The 19471-nt window shown below is 41.0% G+C and overlaps 1 protein-coding gene across 6 annotated transcripts in view; it reads left to right on the top strand.

The window, feature by feature from the left end:
- Positions 1–19471, top strand: part of AKAP9 (A-kinase anchoring protein 9) — a 362315-nt gene that overhangs the window by 114681 nt on the left and 228163 nt on the right. For all 6 annotated transcript variants that reach the window (XM_089686483.1, XM_089686482.1, XM_089686484.1 and 3 more), the window contains 5 exons: positions 877–1090; positions 5858–5937; positions 14079–14184; positions 15455–15540; positions 19214–19307. In XM_089686483.1, coding sequence (XP_089542609.1) covers positions 877–1090; positions 5858–5937; positions 14079–14184; positions 15455–15540; positions 19214–19307 — 580 coding nt within the window. The remainder of the gene's footprint in view (positions 1–876; positions 1091–5857; positions 5938–14078; positions 14185–15454; positions 15541–19213; positions 19308–19471) is intronic.

Genomic DNA, 19471 nt, shown 5'->3' with positions numbered 1-19471 from the left:
ACTTGCGCTATCTGGTTAGTGCATTATACAGTCATTCCCCTATCACGGAAGTCACGGATTTCTTTGGATACATCACAGAACTTATGATTTTAGCATCACCATCACTATATGCACCTTGATTAGACGGATAGATCTTCATTACTCATCTGATTATTGTTTTAACAATTTAAGAATGTGGAATCTGGTGCATGTTGAAATATGAACATTTAAATCTGTTATTGATTACAGTCTGTGTGTGCATGGACACATAGGATAACATACTGGGGGGTTTACTAGCTGTAGAAAAACCGTCAAAAGCCAAAAACAGCCACTGTGAAAACGTCCGGTGTGCATGAGGACTAACACACTGGCAGGGAGATAGGATAAAGAAGACTGCAGTACATCACATTAACTCCCGGTTCACATCTATGCGGCTGTGCGGGCAGCGTTTTGCACGGGCATGAGAGCCCATTCCTTTGAATGGACTCCCGTGCCCGTGACACGCAGGGAAAGAAGTCCCTGCACTTCTTTGGAAAACGCAGCCCGCATGGGAACCTCGATTCCCAGTACGGTTGTGTTTTCCAGTGCGGGCGGCTTGCCATTAGAATTAATGGCACCCGCCCGCGGGTCCTCATTTGTCTGTACAGGTGGTGCGGCTGGACGGATTTTCGTGCGGATCCGCAGAGGCACCACCTGCACAGATGTGAACCTAGGGTCAGTGGAGAGTTGTACAGGGGACAGCAGTAGGATTGGTTAGCATGCGTCCTATTATTTTAAATATGCCAATTTTTCTAAATATTTTCATCAGTACTGTAAAGAAAACAAGGAAATGACGGTGTCGATTTAGTCATGTATTATTAAAATGATATTTTTATTTAATATATGTCTTGTGTAAAGGCTGATACAGTGCTGCAGCTGGAAGCACAACGTGTTAGCCTTACTCAGATCCACAAAGCTCAGCCGGAGCTCGTCATCGACAACTTCCAGAGTCAAAAGAAGAGGGAGCTGTGTGACCCCCAAGAGTCACTTTTGAGAGATCAGGAAGATAAAATAAGGAGTCTACAGGACCAACACCAGAGGGGGCTGAAGAAACTACAGCCACAACTCACAGGTACCCCCTGCATGAGATCACCGGTGTACTATAGGCTTCATTCCTCTATTTATTTTATTGAAAGTGTCAGTACAGCCAAAACTGATTTAATATTCTGCTGGATTTATATATCTCTCAGTGACTGTGTAGCACCTGGTTTCTTTTTTCCTGTCACAGCCATTAGAGGGTCTTAAAGCTGACATTTAGCTAAAAAAAAAACCCCTACAGCTCTAGTCACATCATTTACCTGCATTGACATATGTCCTAAATTGGGCAGGCAGCTGGATACTGGAGAAATCTTCAATACATAGTTGCCTGTCATCTTCCTGTTTCTGCACTTCCAGCGCTGAAACTGTTAAAAGCTGCAGGTCTTGGGACAGAACAGCAGTACAGATGTTCTAATAGGGACACGCCCCCCTCCTTCCTCCTTCATTGATAAAAAAATCTTTCATTGATTATGCTACATGTAATATGATCTGTGAGTGGTGGAGAGTGTGATCAATCATGGGATTCTCACTCTTATTCACAGATTGTATTACAAGCAGTGTAATCAGTGAAATAACATTTTTCAATGGAGGAGAAAGGAGAGAGGCATGTCCCTATCGTACCATCTGTATTGCTGTTCTGCCTTAAGACCCAACATTGTTAACCTTCATAGCAGCGGAAGTTCAGAGCCAGAAAGAAGACAGGCATCCCTGCATTGAAGATTTCTTCAGAATCCAGCTGCTTGCACAATGTGGGACATACCTCATTACAGGTAAGTGATGGGACTAGAACTGTAGGGTTTTTTTTGTAAACTGCAGACATAATAAAACAAACGAAAAACAATTGCATGTTCCCCTCACTCTCTATTAACTAAAGTGAAATGTGCTGATCTGAATATTCCCATTAAAGTGTATGTAAACCCAAAAACAAAAATGTAATATTTTTCAGCTTTCCAACCGTAAGATGTGGTGGCTTCATTAGGTTTTTTTTTTAAGGTGTTTTTCTTTGTTCACCTGGTGATTCTGCCAGTAACACACTTCCTGTTCTAGAGTGACAACACTGACTTATTATATTAGACCTGTAAGTGCTAGAAACTAGCCAGCCACAGGACCGTTCTGGTTAGAATCAACAGGCATATTTTTGCACTTATTGAACATGTATAACAAAATGATTTTAGACTCGGCTCACACCGCTGTGACTTAAGTTGTGCAACTTCCAGTGCCACTTTGCTCTGCAACTTACTTGCGGTATGATGCGACTTTGATGTTATGGGACTTTGGTTAAAAACTCTGTGAAATCTGATACTGTTGCATCAAAGTTGCATAAATTAAGACAATCCTTGCAACTTCTGTGATTTTAATATTGCAGTCTATGGTACTTAAGTCGTACCAAAGTTGCAGGAAAGTAGTGCTGGAACTTCTTTTTAAGTTGCTGTTACTTGAATCGTATTGACTAATAACCCACCCATTAAAATGAATGTTTTGACTTGTCATTCGACTTTGTGTCGCAAGTCACATGATAAGTCGCATCTGTAAACTAGGACTTAATGTTATATTTAACAGACCAAACAAAGTAAAAATAAGAGAAGTTCATTATTCGGGTTTACAAGCACTTTAGAGTGGAGCTCCAGTCATGTTTATAAAAACTAAAAGTCATCAGCTACAAAAACCGTAGTTGCTGACTTTTAATAAACAGCCACTTACCTGCCCCACGATCCAGCGCTGTGCTCAGACAAGCGGTTTGGGTCCTCCTTCACTGGCGCCGGCATCTTTACTTTGGGCCGTAAGCTGTCACAGCCGGGTGCCCACTGTGCACACATGATTGGTCCCAAAAGACCGCGGAGGGGGGGAACTCTTACATTTCCAATTGCCTAGGCAGTTGGAGCAGAAGTGGGAGCGGGCACCTGTTAAAATCTGGTACCTGCTCCCCCCTCCCCTCTAAAACCTCTCTTTCACAAATAGGAGCGGGGGGGGGCCCTTGAAGTGGAGCTTCCCCTTTTTGGGTGGAGCTGTGCTTTAAGGATAGTGCCGCACCTGCCAGAGAATAAGGCTGTGGGAAAGCCTTATTCTCTGGCAGGTCCAGCAAGACTACTTCTTTGCAGCAGAAGATATGAGACTCCATGGCAAGAGCTGCCAAGCTATGTACTTCATTTCACAGACTAAGTCCCCAAAAGCTATATCAAACCAGCTGGTAATTCCGCTTGTGTATCCATCCAAAAATTAAAAGAATCTGTTGGTGATAGGTTTCTGTGGTAGGGAGCTCCTCCATCCACTGATACTCCCCTTACAATGATGTCCCACCACTCTGTTCATTTGTTGAAACCCATGAAAATCTACAGTACTTCCCGATACTGAGGAGCATGCGATCATCCCTCTTCTCCCAGAATTCATTGCTCCGAGTTGAGCAGTATTAGGGAGTGAAAGGATGTTAATCTCGTATAAGCGCTGACACCCAGCTTAAATGGGTATTATAGCTACAGCTTAAACAGAGGAACATAGTGGCAGGTAAGAGTCAGGGGGTGCCTGATGAAGGGGTCCTGCACAGCCGAAACGTCACATCACAAGATTGTGGCAAGAAATGTCCCTCCGTTTTGTAAAACTTTGGTTGGCTCTTGACGCCACCTCTTTATTCACTGGGTGAGGGGTACCCTAACATGGAATGGACAAAGTAACAGATTTTTCTTTAGAGTTTTAAATGGACTTAACATATCTTCATCTATGAGCCTATTAACGAAGCAACATCTTTATACCTATATTACAAAAATTTTACTTTTTTGTTTTTGGACATGGGGCTAGGGTATGTTCCCAACACTCATTAGAGCTAAGAAAGCTACTTAGATGAGTGGTGAAATCTCTTCAGTGTTAGAGGAAGTCCAGTTGGATGTTGCTAAGGGTTGACAGGCATTTATTTGTATGAGACGGATTTAAAATTTCTATACAATTCTTTGGGAATGTACAATCCACTTCAAGCAGATCAAATGTAGGTTAGAAGGAGGTCAACTGCAGCTGTCAGTGACTTTAAGACCCTGTTCACATCTGGACATTTTGCATCATGGGTAGAATTGCTGCGATTCTGCCCACGATTCTTAAACTTTCTGCTAAAATGACAAATTGCACAACATATGTTCATGTGCCGTTCATATTCAATGGCACCTAAATTGCGGTGTGAGTCTGCTGTGATTTGTGTTTATTATGTGACCACTAAATAAAGCTTGGACCCATCTGAGTTCTGCTGTGATTGTCACTCGATAAATAGCAGCAAACCACATTGTGCAAAACTTGTTGTCCAAAAAGGAACAGACTATCATGGCAGAATCATACTGCATTTTAGGTGCCATTGAAAATCAATGGAACCTGATCACACTTGTGATTTGTCATTTTAGCAGAGCATTTTGGAATGCAAAATGCCCAGGTGTGAACGGGGCCTAAAAGATCTCAGAAGCATCTCAAACTGATGCCATCAAGACAACCTCAAAGCAGGGTGGATTTGATTTAAATCAAACTGATTTAAATCACTAGTCAGTAAGGCTTGATTTAAATCCTAGTTTTCTACATAAAGACTAATTCTTGCTGGTATAACTTTAATATACAAGTAGATGAAGATTTTTAGAATAACAACTTTTCATATTAGTTTTTTTATCCCCAGTTTAATAGGTTAATCATTCATATTTGGACAACTTTTCTGTTGTACTTAGGAAGGAGAAAAATATTCATTACCTTAATAATAACAATTTAAATAGATTTATTCATCTGAAACAATAACATTCCAGCATATGTTATTTGCTTAAACATCCATGTTTGGTAACTAATTTGGCTAAACAAAATATATATATTTTAAGAAACTTAGACTGTCAGCCCCTTCCTCCTTAGTTTCACTTTCTTCTTGTGCAGATCTATTCCACTCCAATCAGAAAAATATTGTTTCTATTCTATTCACTGAACTTCTTGAAACTTAGCACTGAAGGGGTTGATTCTGTATTCATAGGTTTGTAGAAGTTAGGATGAAGGTCTTTTTCTTAACTCTGTTCATGTTATAACATTTTTGCTGTGAAGAAGAGGCATGTGATCTCCGCTGAGTCAAATTCAGTTTTGAGAACTGCAAAAGTAAACCGAGCATCTGTGATAATATCTTGTAGGCAGAGAAACTGCCCAATAATCCTACAAAAACCTCTGGAAGAGCATGACATTGTGAATGGATTCATGGAATTTATTTACCAAAAAATTAAACATATACAGCCTTATTCTACATAATTAAAAAACTAATCTTTATTTCATGATGGAATAACCTTTGTATGGTAATATATTTTCCTCAAAAAGTATTTTATTTTAAAAAAATCCGATTTAAATTAAAAAAATCCGATTTAAATTTAAAAAATCCGATTATAAATAAAAAAAAATCCGATTTTTTTTTTTTTTTTTTTTTTTTTTTTTTTTTTTTTTTTTTCCATTGATTTTTATTCACCCTGCCTCAAAGACTTTCTACATAGACCTTTCTACAACTGGGATTTTCTTATTTTAGTTTTGTGTATATATTTCTGTTGTTCAGTTACTTCTTAAAAGCATTTAAATATTACAGATGGCTGCTGCTTCTTCATAATAATTGTTTGTGAACTGGTAAATAACATTGTTCTAAATAGCTTTTTCTGAAAAGAGGTGCAGCAGCCCCAAACAATGCAATCTGACAAATCCTACATTCATATTTGATAAAATGACAGAGTGTTTTTCCTCCAATCTTCATAGCTCACTTCCCCTGTGTCTTCATTGTTCTGTGTACAATCTGCATTTATCATTCGTGTTTCTGCAGGGTATGAGGAAGCCTCTTGTCAGGATCTAACACAAAGGCTGATGAAGAGAGTCTGCGATGAATGTGCTGATATCATTCAGGTTTGCTATTATGCTAAGTAGCCATTGTCTGGTCTGTGAAATGTGTCCTTTTCCATTCATTGGTGGCGGGGAGGAGTATATTAACTGTTATATCTTTATTGTACAGTACAGGACACAGGAATCGATTCATAGACCATGGGTTATATACCGTTACCTTCAAGGGATTGGACACTGGCATAAACTTTCTTGGGTCCCCAAAGTTGCTCCCATATAACCCCACCCACTCTGTAAGGCTCCAGTTGTTTGGCAGTGTCCTTAGGTGACAGATGCCTTCTCTTGTAGAAGAATTTCACACTATTTTCATCAGATTTAGTTCAGGGCGGTACGGGTGCGCAAAATCACGGATTTATACGTGATTTCGCATTTCCGATTAGGGGGCGCAAGCCCTACCCGCGTCGCCATTCGTGGCCGCAGATATCAATCACAGGGTCCTGGCCAGTGATTACTCGCCGGCACCTGGTGATTGCCAATCATCTCCGACAGGGGAGAGAACTGTTTGTAAACAAAACAGTTCTCCTCCATGTCAGCTCGTGCACACTGCTTTGCATGGCTGTGCATAGCACAGCCATGCAAAGCAGTGTGCTTACAGTGAAGCGCACACACACACAGCCCAAAGTAAAACAGCACACAGTTAAGCCTTTGATCGACCCACATGTTAACCCCTTCCTGCCCAGTGCGCTTAATACAGTGTCAGTGCTTTTTATTAGCACTGATCACTGTATTGGTGTCACTGGGGATGTCAGTGACTCCAAGTCAGTTGCCCCCAGTGTCAGAATGCCTGCCGCAGTTTCGCTATAAGTCGCTGATCGCCGCCATTACTAGTAAAAAAATAAATAAAATCCCAGTATATATACCGCCATTTGTAAATGCTGTAACTTTTGCGTACACCAATTCTACACGTATTGGGAATTTTTTAGCAAAGACATGTTGCAGAATACATTTTGGCCTAAATTTATGATTAAATTTAGATTTTTTAATTTCTTTACTGGACATGTTTAATAGCAAAAAAATATTGTTTTTTTTCTCAAAATTGTTGGTATATATTTTTTTTTTTATAGTGCAGAAACTAAAAAATGCGCAGGTGATCGAATACCACTGAAAGAAAGCTCAATTCGTTAAAAAAAAAAAAAAAAAAAGGACAAATTTAATCTGGGTGCAGCATTGCATAACCGCGCAATTGTCAGTTAAAGTAAGACCGCGCCGGAATGCAAAAAATGGCCTGTTCAGGAAGGGGGGTTAAATCCTTTGGAAGGCCAGTTGTTAACTGACACTTCTATCTAGATCCACCTTAATTGCTTACTACCAGTTTTCAGATAGATTACCCTCGAGTACATCTTGAGAACCGTACCCTGCCCCCGAAGCAACAGGGCCAACCTGTGTTATTTGCTTTAACCGCTTGACCTCCGGAAGATTTACCCCCCTTCATGACCAGGCCATTTTTTGCTATACAGCACTGTGTTACTTTAACTGACAATTGTGCAGTCATGCAACGCTGTACATAAATTAAATTTATGTAATTTTTTCTCACAAATAGAGATTTCTTTTGATGGTATTTGATCACCTCTGGGGTTTTTTTTTTTTTTGCGCTATAAACAAAAAAAGTTGGACAATTTTGATTAAAAAAAAACTATATTTTTTACTTTCTGCTACAAAACATCCAATAAAAAAAAAAAAAAAAAATTTCTTCATAAATTTAGGACAAAATGTATTCAGCTTCATGATTTTGGTAAAAAATCCCAATAAGCTTATATTAATTGGTTTGCGCAAAAGTTATAGCGTCTGCAAACTATGGTGTGTATATATACTGGAATTTTTTTTTCTTTTTATACTAGTAATGGCAGCCAACAGCAACTTATAGCAGGGCTGCAATATTTCAGCAGGCAGTCTGACACTTTGTGGGAAGCAGTGACACTAATACAGTGATCAGTGCTAAAACTTGACACTGTCACTGCACTAATGACACTGGCTGGGAAGGAGTTAAACATCTAGGGCGATTAAAGGGTTAATTGTGTGCCTAATCAGTGTTTTTGTGTTTACTTTCAGGTACTTTTACTAAGGGATGTGCTGGATTTTATTCCCTGCTTTGCAAGAAATCAAAATCCAGCACATCCCCTCTGACAGGACTGAGCTCAGGATTGTGTTTTATTTATTTATATATATATACCGATCAGCGGCTGTACCCTACCCAGAAGTGCAGAATTGTGTGTATAATATATATTCAATTCTGCACAGAACGGCTGGCTGTATTATTATTATACAGTATTTATATAGCGCCAAAGGGTTTGCTCAGCGCTGTACAATAGCAAGGGGGACAGAACATGGGACAAGACAGAAACAATACAATACACGAGGGGTTCGAGGGTAGCAGTAAAGCCGCTATAGAGCAGTCGGCAACTGGTTAAGCACTGGATCCTGCACTCACCTTGACACATGGTGGAGTGAGATAGCCACAGGGTGCTATACAAGTCCAGTGTTGTCATCAATTCTTATGGCACCTTGGACAGCACCAGCAGTGTGGGAAAGGTGAGAAATGGTTTTCCTGTACCCTTTATTTGTACCAATTCCTGGCTTTACATGTCTTGATGGCTTTGTAGCATATACTACATCCTTCTCCAACAGTGCCATGCACATGGCAGAGACGTGGGGAGGTGTACATCCTTGTGTGGAGATTTACATCCTTGTGTGGAGCCACCACCTCTAATTCCATTCCTGTTTCTCTCAGTTTGCAAGGTGGCTGTTTTGAGCTTCCACTGCATTTTGCTGTGGATGTAGGGTGTTTCTGCTGCTATTTGTTCAGATCTGTTGTCCCTTCTTTTTTTTACTTCCTGTGTGTGTTGCTGCTGTTTAGCTGGTTTGTTGATCTCCCCTTGATTATTGCTTTGAGATGTCTCATAGTTAATGAACTGATTCCTGTGTTCTGTTCTGTACGATAAAAATAATAGGAATTCTGAAAATTCCATATATTTGAGTACAGTACATTAACGGGACCTCCCTTTTTTTTTCTCTGGGATCTCTTTGTTGCTTGATTGAAAAAAGATTGGAGCCACACAGAGTGGGCGGTTTATATGGGTATACTAGTGGGTGGACCCAGCAAAGTTTTTGCCAGTGTCCAAATATCTGAAGGCCTATAACCCATGGTCTATGAATCAATTACTGTGTTTTGTATTATACAAAATATGGAATTTACAGGTACAACAAAATTCCTAATTTTTAATTTAAAGTAGATCCAAACCCAGCTGGACAACTTTTCATTTTCTAAAGCAATGCGTGTCATAAACAATTGCCAGGGTTTATTTTTTTCTTCCTTTTTTTACTGCAGTGCTACTGATCTCCTCCAACTTCTTGATGGTGACTAGGGATGATCTCAGGCGTGTTCGTATCCTAGTCCAAATCCACATGGGCAAGCCCACTGGGAAGATTGCACTGTACTGGATCCAGTCATAAGCAGCCAAGGCATGCCCAGCCCCAGAACTGCATGAACACATGTCCATTGTATACATGTGACTGTGGGGTGTGTAATGCTCCAGCCGGATATGATTGGCCCAGTACAGGTGACAGCTTCCTGCTGTGCTTGCTCAGGTGGGATTCAAACTAGGATTCAAACACACCTGAACTCATCACTAATGGGGACAACAGCATATCTGTGCAATGTGTTGTCAAAGCTCTACTTGACCATTTTTTTCTATTTTCACCCTGCATGGGCACTTCCTGTCTTAGACTGACAACGCTGCACAAGTGACTCCCTATGTAGAATCAGTGTTGTCACTGTAGGACTGCTCACAGCACAATAGCATGTTTAGTTGCCATAGAATGAGAACAGGAAAATCATTACGGGCGTGAGCCCCTGGATAACTGTCACTAAATATATACAAAAACAAATATAACGTATGTAAAAGTGAGACAACAATAAAAAATATATTTATAATTGCAGAAAATCAAAACACTTCTTAGAGTCCATTATAAAAAAAAAAACCTTGGTTTTCGTATCCCCTAGGACTTATATTAGTGTTAGTACTGCTGCCCACACCTTTCCCACAAGTGTATAGCTCCAAAAAAAAATGATGTATAGTCAGTGCCACGCAGTAAAAATATTATCAGTATAATCATATCTTATACCATGATTAAACTCATCAACAGATAACACACAATTCCATGTAATAAAATAATCAAAACTTAAATACAAGTTAAAATGAAAAAGTCCCAAATGTCCATGCGTTCTTGCAAGAACGTGAATTCGTGTTACTGTATATCTTTCAGCTGTGTCAACTATTTTCCTTCCATTGCGTTTATAATCCTCCAAATTATTTCACCACGTGCATAAACTATATTGCCAAAAGTATTGGTCTGCCTGCCTTTACACGCATGAACTTTAATGACATCCCAGTCCTAGACTGTAGGGTTCAATAATGAGTTGGCCCCGCCCTTTGCAGCTATAACAGCTTCAATTCTTCTGGGAAGGCTGTCCACAAGGTTTAGGAGGGTGTCTGTGGGAAGGTTTGACCACCCTTACAGAAGTGCATTTGTGAGGTCAGGCACTGATGTTGGACGAGAAGGCCTGGCTCGCTCTAAATCATCCCAAAGGTGTTCTATGGGGTTGAGGTCAGGACTCTGTGCAGGCCAGTCAAGTTCCTCCACCCCAAACTCACTCATCCATGTCTTTATGGACCTTGCTTTGTGCACTGGTGTGCAGTCATGTTGGAACAGGAAGGGACCATCCCCAAACTGTTCTCACAAAGTTGGGAGCATGAAATTGTCCAAAATGTCTTGGTATGCTGACGCCTTCAGAGTTCCCTTCACTGGAACTAGGGGGCCAAGCCCAACCCCTGAGAAACAAGCCCACACCATAATCTCCCCTCCATCAAACTTTACTCTTGGCACAGTGCAGTCCGGCAAGTACCGTTCTCCTGGCAACTGCCAAACCAAGACATGTCCATCGGATTACCAGACAGAGAAGTGTGATTGGTCACTCCAGAGAACACATCTCCACTGCTCTAGAGACCGGTGGCCGCATACTTTACACTACTGCATTCGATGCTTTGCATTGCATTTGGTGATGTAAGGCTTGGATGCAGCTGCTCGACCATGGATATCTATTCCATGAAGCTCTCTACACACTGTTGTGCTAATCTGAAGGCCACTCGAAGTTAGGAGGTCTTTAGCTATTGACAGTTGGCGACTTCTGCGCACTGTGCGCTTCAGCATGCGCTGACCCCGCTCTGTCATTTTCTGTTGCATACCACTTCACGACTGAGTTGCTGTTGCTCCCAGTTTCTTCCATTTTGTTATAATACTGCTGACAGTTGAGCGTGGAATATTTAGTAGCAAGGGAATTTCACAGATGGACTTATTGCACAAGTGACAACCTATCACGGTACCACGCTTGAATTCACTGAGCTCCTGAGAGCGACCCATTCTTTCACAAATGTTTGTAGAAGCAGTCTGCATGCCTAGGTGTTTGATGTTATACACCTGTGGCCATAGAGGTGATTGGAACAGCTGAATCATATGATTTGGAGGACTGGCCCAATACTTTTGCCAATATATGGATATCCCTTCACCAACGTTCATATACTCTCACCTCAGAGATCTCACAAGTAGGTCTCATGCGCCTGCCCCTTTTAAGTGGGGGTCTCCATTACCACATTTGTCATGCTTTTCTCCAGCTCACTGATGCTTGTTAATCCATCTCCATCCTCCGTAATTCTTAAGTGTATGTTGGTAAAACACTCAAAATTAAGAATACATAGTGCTCTCTGTATAAAATACAATATATATATATATATATTTTTTTTTTTTTAAACATTTCTGTATTCAACTTTTTATGTGTACATTACAAGGTGCACAGCAGTATACAGGCATATATTAATATAACCATTCAACAAAATGGCCGACCGCACACTCCTGCTTTTGCGGCGTGACATTATCAGCTCCATCCAACGTGTTGCGTCATAGATCACATAACTTCATTAGGGAAATCTATGGTAAAATGTAATTATGGTATTAGGTATGATTTATAATATTTTTACTGCGTGATACTGATTATACATAATAATATGTTTAGTTGGCAGGCCTTTCCTGCGCTGCCCAACCAGCATTGTTGTGCTTACTACCAACTTTGGCAGTGTGAGGCAGTATGGGAAATTTAGTACTGAGCCAGCTGCCTGTATCGGTGTCTGAGATTGCACAAGTGGCTAAGGTGCTCATTCACAAAACAAAAGTGCAGTAGATCCGCTTTGCACACAAATGCCCTCGGCCTGCAAAGATCTTATAAAGTAGGTTTACTTTTTTTTTTAGACATTAGAAGTCCAGCCACCTGCCACATCCCTCTTGTGCTGATGTGGAAGATGAACATCCCAAGAAGAGTTTCAATACACTTCAGTAAATTTTTCTGTATTTATAAAGAGTATGAAGTTAAAAAACTTTATAACACTGGCCACTCAGAAGAAGGAGAATCCGTTTCATCTATTGTTCATTCACAGCACATTATCCTAGTCTATTTATATGCCTACAAAAATATTCACACCCTGTAGATTAAAACTGTAAAATATTGGTGCATCTTAAGCTACTTCCGCCTGGCAGTAATAGGGTCGTGGGTTTGAATCCCAACCACGGCACCACCTGCCTGGAGTTTGCATGTGTTCTCCCTGTGCCTGCGTGGGTTTCCTCCGGGTACTCCGGTTTCCTCCCACACCCCAAAGACATGCTGGTAGGTGAATTGGCTCCTGTCTAAATTGGCCCTAGTATGTGTATGTACGAATGTAAGTTAGGGACCTTAGATTGTACGCCCCTTGAGGGTTAGGGACTGATGTGAATATATAATATATATGTAACGCTCTGCGTAAATTGACGGAGCTATATAAGTACCTGAAATAAATAATAAATAAAAATAGGCTGGCCATACATTATACAATTTTCTTACTCATTTTCCTTTAGGTTTAACTACATAGTGTAAGTGCCTGCCTGATTGCATACAAATTGTAAGTGTTTAGTTTTGACCTCATATTCTATGGGATTTGGTAAACCTAAAAGAAAATTGTATAATGTATGGCCAGCCTTTTGCCTCCTCCTAAAACATGTTGTGCTATGCTGTTTATAATGTACAATGCCACCCTGATAAGAGACCTGAGCTATCTGGAAATCATGCAGTTTTCAATCTACTCCATGAATGGTGTCCATTAACACCACAATTCCCTGATTCCGTAAGTGCATAATACAGTCCAACACTCAGGAATTTTTTCAGTGGGAAACGTAGTTCCAGCACCTCCAGCATTAAATGTTTGTAATGGCAAGGGGTGCTGGGGTGTGCTGAAGGGTCTATTGATGCTGATTGCTAGGGGATCTATTGTCACTGGAGAGGATCTATTTTTGCATCGTGGTCTACTGTTGCTGGGGAGGTCTATTGTTGCTGGAGAGGGATCTGCTGTTGCTGGGAGCTCAATGGTTGCCGGAAGGGATATAATTTTGAGTAAGGGGTCTATTGTTGCTTGCTGATGGAAGATCTCTTGTTGCTGCTTGGAGTCCATTATTGCAGGGGGGAAAAATGTCACCTGCACACCGAGGATCACCAACATGTGTCACATGCCTGATGAAGGGGTCCTGCGAGACTCCGAAACGTTGCCTTGCTGCAACTATGTGATCGTTCATTAACACCTTTCGACCCATATTGGTGATCCTCGGTGTGCTGGTGACATTTTTCCTTGCTGATTTTGTTCGGTTCCAGCCGACGGTCGCTGCAGCACCCACTTATACACACAGCCATTTTTAACGCAGGAACGTGTGCGTTTGGATTGTACACTTGCATTATTGCAGGGGGGCGCAATTGTTGCCTGCTGCAGTGGATTTATTTTACTGCTTTTCTTGTCATCATGAACAAATTCCATACAAAATGATACTTGGCTCTGTATTCTCTAAAAGGAGCGGTACTGGGAGCTGGGTAGGAGGTGGAACCAAAGGACGGTGCTTGGAAGGTAGGCAGTAGGAGGGTAATTCAGATGGGGGGGGGGTTCCTGCACCTATATTCTGAGGGAAAAAAAAGCCCTGCTGACACCACTGCAATTCATTTGACACATATAAGAAACATAATTTTGCATTATAGAAGCATGAAGGTTTATCTGTTTTTCTAATATATTTATTTTCATCAGGTTGCGCTTGGTAAAGAGACAGAGAAAGAGAAGTCACAGCAAGAGAGCAAAGAAGATGACTTGGCTTACAGCACATCTTTATCACGGCACAGGACCACAGTGCAAAGTAAACACCTCCTTCTCTACTTTACAATGTAAAATACTGAAAATGTTTTTGAGCTTGTATTAACATTTATAATTCTGAGAAAAATAATATGCATAGAGTTGCATTGATCAGGCTCGCAGCGAGTTTAGATGATCAGCAAGGCGCTGAATTTATGTAGTACTGCTAAACGGGAAACTGAGCCTTTTTTTTGTGTAATAAACAAATATGGCTGCCTTCATGTTTATATACTGTATAAAAAAATAACATGCGTGCATGAATAAACAAGCTCCATGCTTTCTTTTCTCTTTTTTTTCTGCTCTTTCTCGCTCACTCTCCGTAGATAGATATTTAAGTGCTTCCTCTTATTCTTTGGACAATGGATGCCAAGTAAAACATTTCTCCTCTCTAGGACTGTCCTATACTACTGTCAATACCTGGCAGCCCCTAAGAACTAAAGGCTAAACTTTTTATCTCATTTTGAATAAAGTAAGGGAGTGTTTTAACTCCTGTCAGTTTTTTGTGCTACCTGTGTCCCATTGAGATTTTCCTTCACTTTCTATCCCATTGCCAAAACAGGAAGTGAGAGAAATCTTTCCAAAGTGAGGACTGGTTGTCACCAAAACGAGTGTTTCCATTGGTAGATTTCTCCACCTTTACATTTCTGGAGACAACCCAAAATTTGGGATTTTCTTCCACTTTCAGTGATTATGGTAGACATGACAAATAGAGAGAAAATCTCCCCAGCGGGGGCGCAGACAACAGTAAAAACCTGACAGGGGTTCTAATCCTTCTCCTCACTATCCAAGACTTAAAGTATAACTAAGGACAAAACATTTTCTTTTTTTTTTTAAACTTTGCAAGGAATAATTCTGTTTAGAAAATAGCAGGACCTATAAGTGGAAAGAAAACTGACCAGAAGCATTGAGCTGACAGCAGGGGCGGACTGACAACTCATAGGGCCCCCGGGCAATAGGGGATCATGGGGCCCCTGTGTCCTTGCCCAAACTCAAACAAGCCTATGAAAAAGGTACCAGGGGCATCTCATGGGGCCCCCTACTGACCCTGGGCCCTCGGGCAGTGCCCGAGTTTCCAAATGGTCAGTCCACCCCTGGCTAGCAGTAATGCTGTATCCCTTGTAGAGTCTTCATAGAACTGTATCTGGGAAAGGTCAGCATAGAATGAACACATTAAACTTGCTTCCCATTGTCCTTTCCATAGATATTTCTTGGAGTTCTTTAACATTGGGAAAATTTCCAAGTCTTTTGTCACTTGCTATTTTACTTTTCTGCAGCTCTGCAGGGCAATCTGAGCACACTGCTGGAGAAGTTTGTAGAACAATACAAACAGATGGCAGATATATCCTCGTATATAGGAAAGGTAAGCTCTTTTATTTATATACGTGGTTAGTATGTTGAATCAATTGTCTTTGTCATGATCACGCAAATTTGTAATGTAACTCTTTATTATTGGTGTAGTAGCCACATTTTTTGTTGCAATGACCCTGTTCATCAGTCAAATATGTATAAGAAGGGATAAGGGGGTGGATTCAGCTTCAGCCTCGACTCTTCAGCCAAAATAGCATTCATGAGGTCAGGTGCTGATGTTGGATTTATCCCAAAAGTATTCAGTAGGGTTGAGGTCAGGCCTCTGTGCAAGCCACTCCAATTCCTCCACACCAAACTCATCAAACCATGTCTCTATGGAGCTGGCTTTATGCACAGTGACAAGGTCATGCTGGAAAAGAAAAGTGCCTTTCTCAAAGTGTTACCACAAGTTTGGAAGCACACAGTTGTCTTAAATATCTTTGTATGCTGTAGCATTAACATTACCCTTCACTGGAAAAACTTGAACCCCTTAAAAGAGAAGTATGTTTCGGTTTTTTGTTTTTTTTTCCCCTCCAAATTATACTTGCCTATGTGGATGCAGCATCGGTCTGATGCTGCATCTGTCCCTCACCAACTCTAAGTGTGAAAACTCAGCAATTACATGATTGCTGAGTTTCACTGCCGCTGTGAGCAGAGAGCGGTGACTGTCAGTCAGCAAAATGAAAAAGCGAGGTCAGTGCATGCTGAAGTGCGCACAAGTCGCCAGCTGTTTCAGAGTCAATGGCTAAAGACCTCCAAGCTTGGTTTGGCCTTCAGATTAGCAAAACAGTGCATAGAGAGCTTCATGGAATGGGTTTCCATGGCGGAGCAGCTGCATCCAAGCCTTGCATCACCAAGTGTAAAGCACGCCGCCACTGGACCCTAGAGTAGTGGTGAAGTGTTCTCTGGAGTGACCAATCACGGTTCTCTGGCAATCCAATGGATGTGTCTGGGTTTGACGGTTGCCAGGAGAACAGTACTTGCCTGACTGCATTGTGCCAAGTGTAAAGTTTGGTGGAGAGCGGATTATGGTGTGGGGTTGTTTTTCAGGGGTTGGGTTTGGCCCCTTAGTTCCAGTGAAGGGAACTCTTAAGGTGTCAGCATACCAAGACATTTTGGACAATTTCCTGTTCCCAACTTTGTGGGAACAGTTTGGGGATGGCTCCATACTGTTCCAACATGACTGCACACCAGTGCACAAAGCAAGGTCCATAAAGACATGGATGAACGAGTCTGGAGTGGAGGAACTTGACTGGCCTCAACCCGATAGAACACCTTTGGGATGAATTAGAGCGGAGACTGCGAGCCAGGTCTTCTCATCTGACATCAGTACCTGACATCAGTACCTGACCTCACAAATGCATTTCTGGAAGAATGGTCGAACATTCCCATAGACACCCTCCTAAACCTTGTGGACAGCCTTCCCAGATGAGTTGAAGCTGTTATAGCTGCAAAGGGCGGGGCCAACTCAATATTAAACCCTACGGACTAAGACTGGCATGCCATGAAATCATGTTCGTGTAAAGGCAGGCGTCCCCAATACTTTTGGCAATATAACTATCTCTGTATTCATTAGTACTTCATCAACGGTATTTTTTAAATGCTCCTGCGTTTGAGTTGGTATCGGCCTCTTGCAATCTCCTGTACAACATAGATCAGACTAGGAGAGAGACGCAGAAGGAGCCAAGCAGTTGTGTTGTTGTGCTTATATGCTAACAAGGAACAAGTATCATCAGTAGATAGGAAGACAGAGCAAAGTGACAGAGATGTGAGATCATTAGTCACTTCTGCTGCTTCTGCTTTCACTGTCCAGACAAGACTTGTTGGTGTTACTAAAGGCAAAACTTTTCTTTAGTTTTGGGTAGAGTGGAGAAGGATTAGAACACCAGTCAGGTTTTATTGCTGTCTGTGTTCCCTGCTAGGGAGATTCACCCTCTAGAATTTGTTCAGTTTACCGTTATCACAGAATGTGAAAGTAAAAGAAAATCCCAAATTTTAGGTTGTCCCCAAAACAGCAATAATGGGGATATCTTCCAATGGGGACAATAGTTCTGGTGACCTTGGTGACAGCCTATGATTACTTTACTTTTTGAGGGATTTTCTCTCTTTTCCTGTTTGGGGTATGGGACAGGAAGTGAAGGGAAATCACCCCAATGAGACACTGATGGCAAAAATAAACCTTACAGGGGTTACAACCCTCCCTTACTCTTATAAAATAAAAAAAAAGGTTTTGCCTTTAGTTCTACGTTAACTTTGGGAGACAAAAATCAGTCTCCTGCCCTGCCTTACAAGGCTTTCCTGTGTGGCAGAGCTGTGTTAATCTCAGAACTGAATGAACATATATAGAAATCCTTTACAGGTAGAACTACACCTGTACATGTGTTTATTTGTGTGTTTAGCTGCTTGCAGTGAGTTCAGTCTTTACACCTTCCCGCCCGGCCGTCAATCTGCTGTACGTTCGCCGTTGTGACTAGGCGTCATATGACGTCCTGTCAAAACAAGCCGCTCACGTGACCGCGGGGGCCGCACGGCAGCGTGATCTGTCACCGGCTATGTCCCGTGGACATATCAATACACCGGCCCATTGCCAGTGTCATGTGACCGCTGCGACCAATCAGCAGATCACATGTCAATTGTATACAATGGATGGCTTCCTGTCATGCTATTCATTGTATACAATTATGCTGTTAGCTGTGACTGGTCAAAGCAGTCACATGATACAGATGGCCAATCACAGCCTATCTGTATCATGTGATCAGCTTTACCCAATCACAGCTAATCACAACAAAAGACTGAATGACTCCGTTTCATTCAGTAGCAATGATTGCAAATATCAATGAAATACATTGGTACTAGCAATCATAATGTGTTAAAAAAAAAAAAAAAGTCCTGATCACTTGCCTGGAATAGTTCAATGTTACTATGGTAACGTATTTCTTTGGTCACAGTGTGCTGAAAAATAAAATAGTGAAAAAATGTAATAAAAAATAATAGAAACATTTGAAAAAAAATCCAAATCAATTATTATTAATATTTTCACCAAATAAATGTAGCAGAATACATTTTGACCTACATTTATGAAGAAATGCTATTTATTTGCAAAATTTTATAACAGAAATCAAGAAAAGTAAATTTTTTTTTTTTTGTGTTATTGACCAAAACATAAAACACCCAGTGGTGATTAAATACCACCAAAAGAAAGCTCTATTTGTGTGAAAAAAAAGCTAAACATTTCATATGGGTAGAGTGTTGCATGACCGCGCAATTTGTCATTCAAAGTGCGACAGCGCTGAAAGCTGAAAGCTGGCCTGGGCAGGAAGGGGGTAAAATTGCCCGGTATTGAGGTGATTAAACTAACTGAAAGTGATAACCTATCAACAGATAGCCTGTGTTCTCTGTGAATATTTGGCTATACACATCTTCTGCACTACAGTCACAGGATCATTTTAAAATATTATCAGGATGATGAAGGTTCATATGCAAAACTGTCTGATATCCCTTGCTCTCATTAATTGTTTATTGTAATAAAAGGAAGGAGAAATTCAAATTCTATTGACACAGTCCTTACTGAGCTTTCTTTGTAAAACAAACTTCCTGTTGGAAAAGCTATGGAGCATGTGAGATAAACCTGTATTGTTGATGTACAGGCTTTCATCTGTGTATGTTTTATCTTCTGCTTATTTCAGACAGCAGATATCCCGGTAAACAGAGAGCAGTGCGACATCCCTCGGGTGAGGCAGATTGTGATTATTTCCCAGGATTCAGCTCTAAAACAATCAGGTAATACATAACTCTCAGAAATGAGATTCATTGCAATGTTTTCTGTGCAGCAGGTACAAAAAGGAACAATATGGTGGCTTAGGGATTTGTATTGTGGCTTTGCAGCATTGAGGTCCTTCTATGGAAATCTGAAAATATTGATTGTATCGGTCCCAGCCTGAATA

This window comes from Staurois parvus, unplaced genomic scaffold (assembly GCF_062004578.1).
Source record: "Staurois parvus isolate SC_StPar_1 unplaced genomic scaffold, SC_StPar_1.0 ptg000400l, whole genome shotgun sequence".
NCBI classification, from domain to species: domain Eukaryota; kingdom Metazoa; phylum Chordata; class Amphibia; order Anura; family Ranidae; genus Staurois; species Staurois parvus.
This window is presented reverse-complemented; position numbering and strand designations above follow the sequence as displayed.